General features: G+C 36.8%; 1 protein-coding gene across 1 annotated transcript; it reads left to right on the top strand.

The window, feature by feature from the left end:
- Window positions 1-249: 249 nt before the first annotated feature.
- Window positions 250-1,773, top strand: LOC129220956 (tigger transposable element-derived protein 6-like). Its single transcript, XM_054855390.1, has one exon. The coding sequence runs from the start codon at window positions 250-252 to the stop codon at window positions 1,771-1,773; it is 1,524 nt and encodes a 507-aa protein (XP_054711365.1).
- The last annotated feature ends 1,655 nt before the right edge of the window (window positions 1,774-3,428 follow it).

Raw genomic sequence — 3,428 nt, 5'->3', positions numbered from 1 at the left:
TGAAGGGTGGACCCCTGGGGTGAATAAACACGTTTTTTCTCCATTGTGAAATTGCACCGGACTCCCACCCACCCCTACTCGTTTTCGAATTTTGGTTGTGACCTGTCCTATTGAAAAACCAGTTTATTGCTATCCCTTTTGTCTGATGGTGATTCCTCTCCCCATGTTTATTGCTTAGTTTGAGTGAAAATTGTTCTAACTCTAGTGCATTGCCAATTCGATTTGATTTTGTTTTCCCTCTCGATTACAATGTCGAAAAGAAAATCTCTTAGTGTTGTAGATAAAGTGGATTTGTTGAAGGACGTAGATTGTGGTATGAAAAAAAAAGACATTTCTGTTAAGTTTGGTATTCCCCCAAGCACTGTATCAACTATCATAAAAAACCGAAATGCTGTAATGAAATCATATGAAAATATTGAGCCCAATAGAAAACGTTCAAAAACATGCAGCTATGAAACTGTGGACGAGGCAGTCTTGAAGTGGATCAAGGTTGTTCGAGACCAAAATTTGCCAATATCTGGTCCACTCATCAAAGAAAAGGCGCTGGAATATGCAAAGCATTTTGGATGTGATGATTTTCAAGCCAGTTCTGGGTGGCTCGACAAATTTAAGAAAAGGCATGCAATCAAAGAAAAGGTTGTTTCTGGAGAAAGCAGAAGTGTGGATGACGCAGTTTGTGATGACTGGAGAAACAATGAGTTGAAGAAAATCCTGAAAGATTATCAGTCCGATAATATTTTCAACGTTGATGAAATGGGTCTATTTTACAAGTGTTTACCTAACAAAACTTTAACTTTAAAAGACAATGACTGTCACGGCGGCAAAAGCAGCAAAGACAGAATAACTGTACTTGTTGGTGCTAACATGAGTGGCAAAGAGAAACTTCGTTTATTGGTCATAGGCAAGAGCAAGAATCCAAGAGTGTTCAAAAATGTAACATCTTTAGAGGTTGACTACCGATCCAATAAGAAGTCATGGATGACCAGTGACATTTTTGAAGAGTGGATTTCGAAATTGGACAGAAAAATGTGCGATCAAAACAGAAAAATTGCTTTGCTTGTAGACAATTGCCCTGCCCATCCCAATGTGTCTTCAAAACTGTCAAATGTGAATTTGATTTTTCTTCCCCCGAACACCACTTCAAAATTACAACCAATGGACCAGGGTGTCATAAAAAACCTGAAACTTCATTACCGAAAACGCATTCTTCGACGACTCATCTGGACATTAGAAAACGAAGAGACAAATTTACATAAGGTGATTGATCTGAGGATATGTGTGGCAGAATTAGCCAAAGTGTGGGAAAATGACGTTTTAGAATCAACAATAAGAAACTGTTTCGCAAAAGCTGGGTTCGATATTTTGCCAGAAATTGAAGAGCAAGACGTGTTCCCGCACATCCAACAATCATGGGAAACTCTGCACTCCCAAGGGCATATCACAGATGGCATTCACCTTAATGAATTCCTGACCGTCGATGATAGGTTGATTGTTGCTGATTATCCTACAGACGAAGATATATTAAGTTCAATTACTGGCACTGAAAAGGAAATCGAAGAAATTGAAGAAATTGAGTATGCAACCATAACCAAGCCATCAAAAAATGAAATGCGAGAAGCATTTGAAACAATACGTCGTGGCCTGCAATTCGTGGAAAATGTTCCTGATGAAGTGTTTAGTGGACTAAATAAATGCGAACATTTTTTTGATGAACATTCTATAAAACAGGCTGTTCAGCAAGATATCCGTAGTTTTTTTAAAAGTAGTATATGATCATTGTAACTGCTGTTTGGACTAGTTTGGTTTTTGAAAGGTATGTAATTTTTCAATAAATCTTTCATGCAGATACATTCTTTTTACTCTTAACTTTCATTTAATCTAATGCACGTATTAATTTGAAATTGGGTTTCACATGAAAATTAGCTTTAATTATAATGGTTTACGAAGTTTTTTATGATAAACTTAGATCGTTTCTATATATCGAAATTTCTATATATCGAATTTTTTTCCGGCAATTTGCTACTTCGATATATGGAGGTCCGACTGTATTTTTTTTTAAATGGGAGAACTTTTACTGTTCCGCATCAGGTTTGAAATGACCAAAAAATAAAATCAAATCAAAGAATTAACACCTATAACCAAAGTAACCAATGAACAATTAGTCGCTTCTGTTTTTTGAAATTGTGTCGAAGGAAGTTATTACTGTCAATTCATCTAAGATCTTTTATTTTTTCTTTTTGAAACCTTTTTTTTTTATATAAATAAATAAATAAATACGAGTTGATTATTCACTGGTCGGTGTAACTACCAGTGAATATTAATATCACGGTAAGCATTTTCATGTGCTTTTTTCAAGACTTCTTATGGCGTGGTCAAGAGTGAATTTTCAACAAACAATGAAGTAATGAGCTGTAACTGACATCATAAATTGGAGTCATTTATTACCCACTAGTGGTACCCGCACGGCTTTGCCCGTAGTAGAAAATTAAAAGGTCATTTGGTTAGCCTGTATATTTACAAATAATGGATGATGAATTTCTCGCCAATTGGCTAAGTTCATTCGCTCTCCCATTCCACGTCATGATAATTTCGTAATTTACTCGTCCATCTTATAATTTTGCTCCGGAAAATGTTCTTAAAATTGAAATAGAAAAAGAACAAAATCGAATTTTCGAAAAATCGCTTCGAGGTGCACACCCCCATGCTACAAAATAACTTTGTGCCAAATTTCATGAAAATCGGCCGAAAGGTCTAGGCGCTATGCACGTCACAGACATCTAGACATCCAGACATCCTGACAGAGAGACTTTGAGCTTTATTATTAGTAAAGATAAAGAAGTACACTATTGACTTACCATATTTCTAAACTTAATACACGTGCCACGTAACATAATATAAATTTTCTTCGTTGAACTGAAGAAAATATATATATAACCTCTGAAATTTAATTCTAATAATGTTGAAACTTCTTAGCACAAATTAGTGGGCAATTTCTGAACTCACCAAATCGCTGATACTTCTCACAAAACAAGGATTTTTCTCTTCACGCTGATTTCTTAAAATACAGGAAGGGTGGATTTCCAGCTAGTGCAATATCTTTTTTTCTTTCCAGAGCAAAACCACCCACTCTACCTGAATGCAAAAGTTAAAAAATGGGGGAGGGCGAATCGCGCAAAAACCAAGGCTCTAATGAAGGTCTCCGTTTTTTCCCACGCTTCCTGATGGCTGTCTTAATGTCGCACGACATTAGTGCCGCGTGGAACTCATCCGGGCCTCTAATGGACGCCCATGGGTGGTATCTGGCAGTCAACCTCATTTCATGGATGCTTTTTTCACTCTCCCTCATGCCACGGATGATCATTTAGCCTTTCTTCTGTGATGATATCTTGCGAGGCATCAGGGGTTCGGGCAAATGGAAAAGTTTCTCG

The sequence above is a fragment of the Uloborus diversus genome, chromosome 4 (assembly GCF_026930045.1).
Source record: "Uloborus diversus isolate 005 chromosome 4, Udiv.v.3.1, whole genome shotgun sequence".
In the NCBI taxonomy this organism is placed as follows: Eukaryota; Metazoa; Arthropoda; class Arachnida; order Araneae; family Uloboridae; genus Uloborus; species Uloborus diversus.
Note: the sequence above shows the minus strand (reverse complement) of the source record. Positions and strands in the feature narration are given on the sequence as shown.

Excerpts from the sequence above, each read along its gene's own strand:
- LOC129220956 (XM_054855390.1), top strand. The coding sequence starts at position 250 with ATGTCGAAAAGAAAATCTCTTAGTGTTGTAGATAAAGTGGATTTGTTG.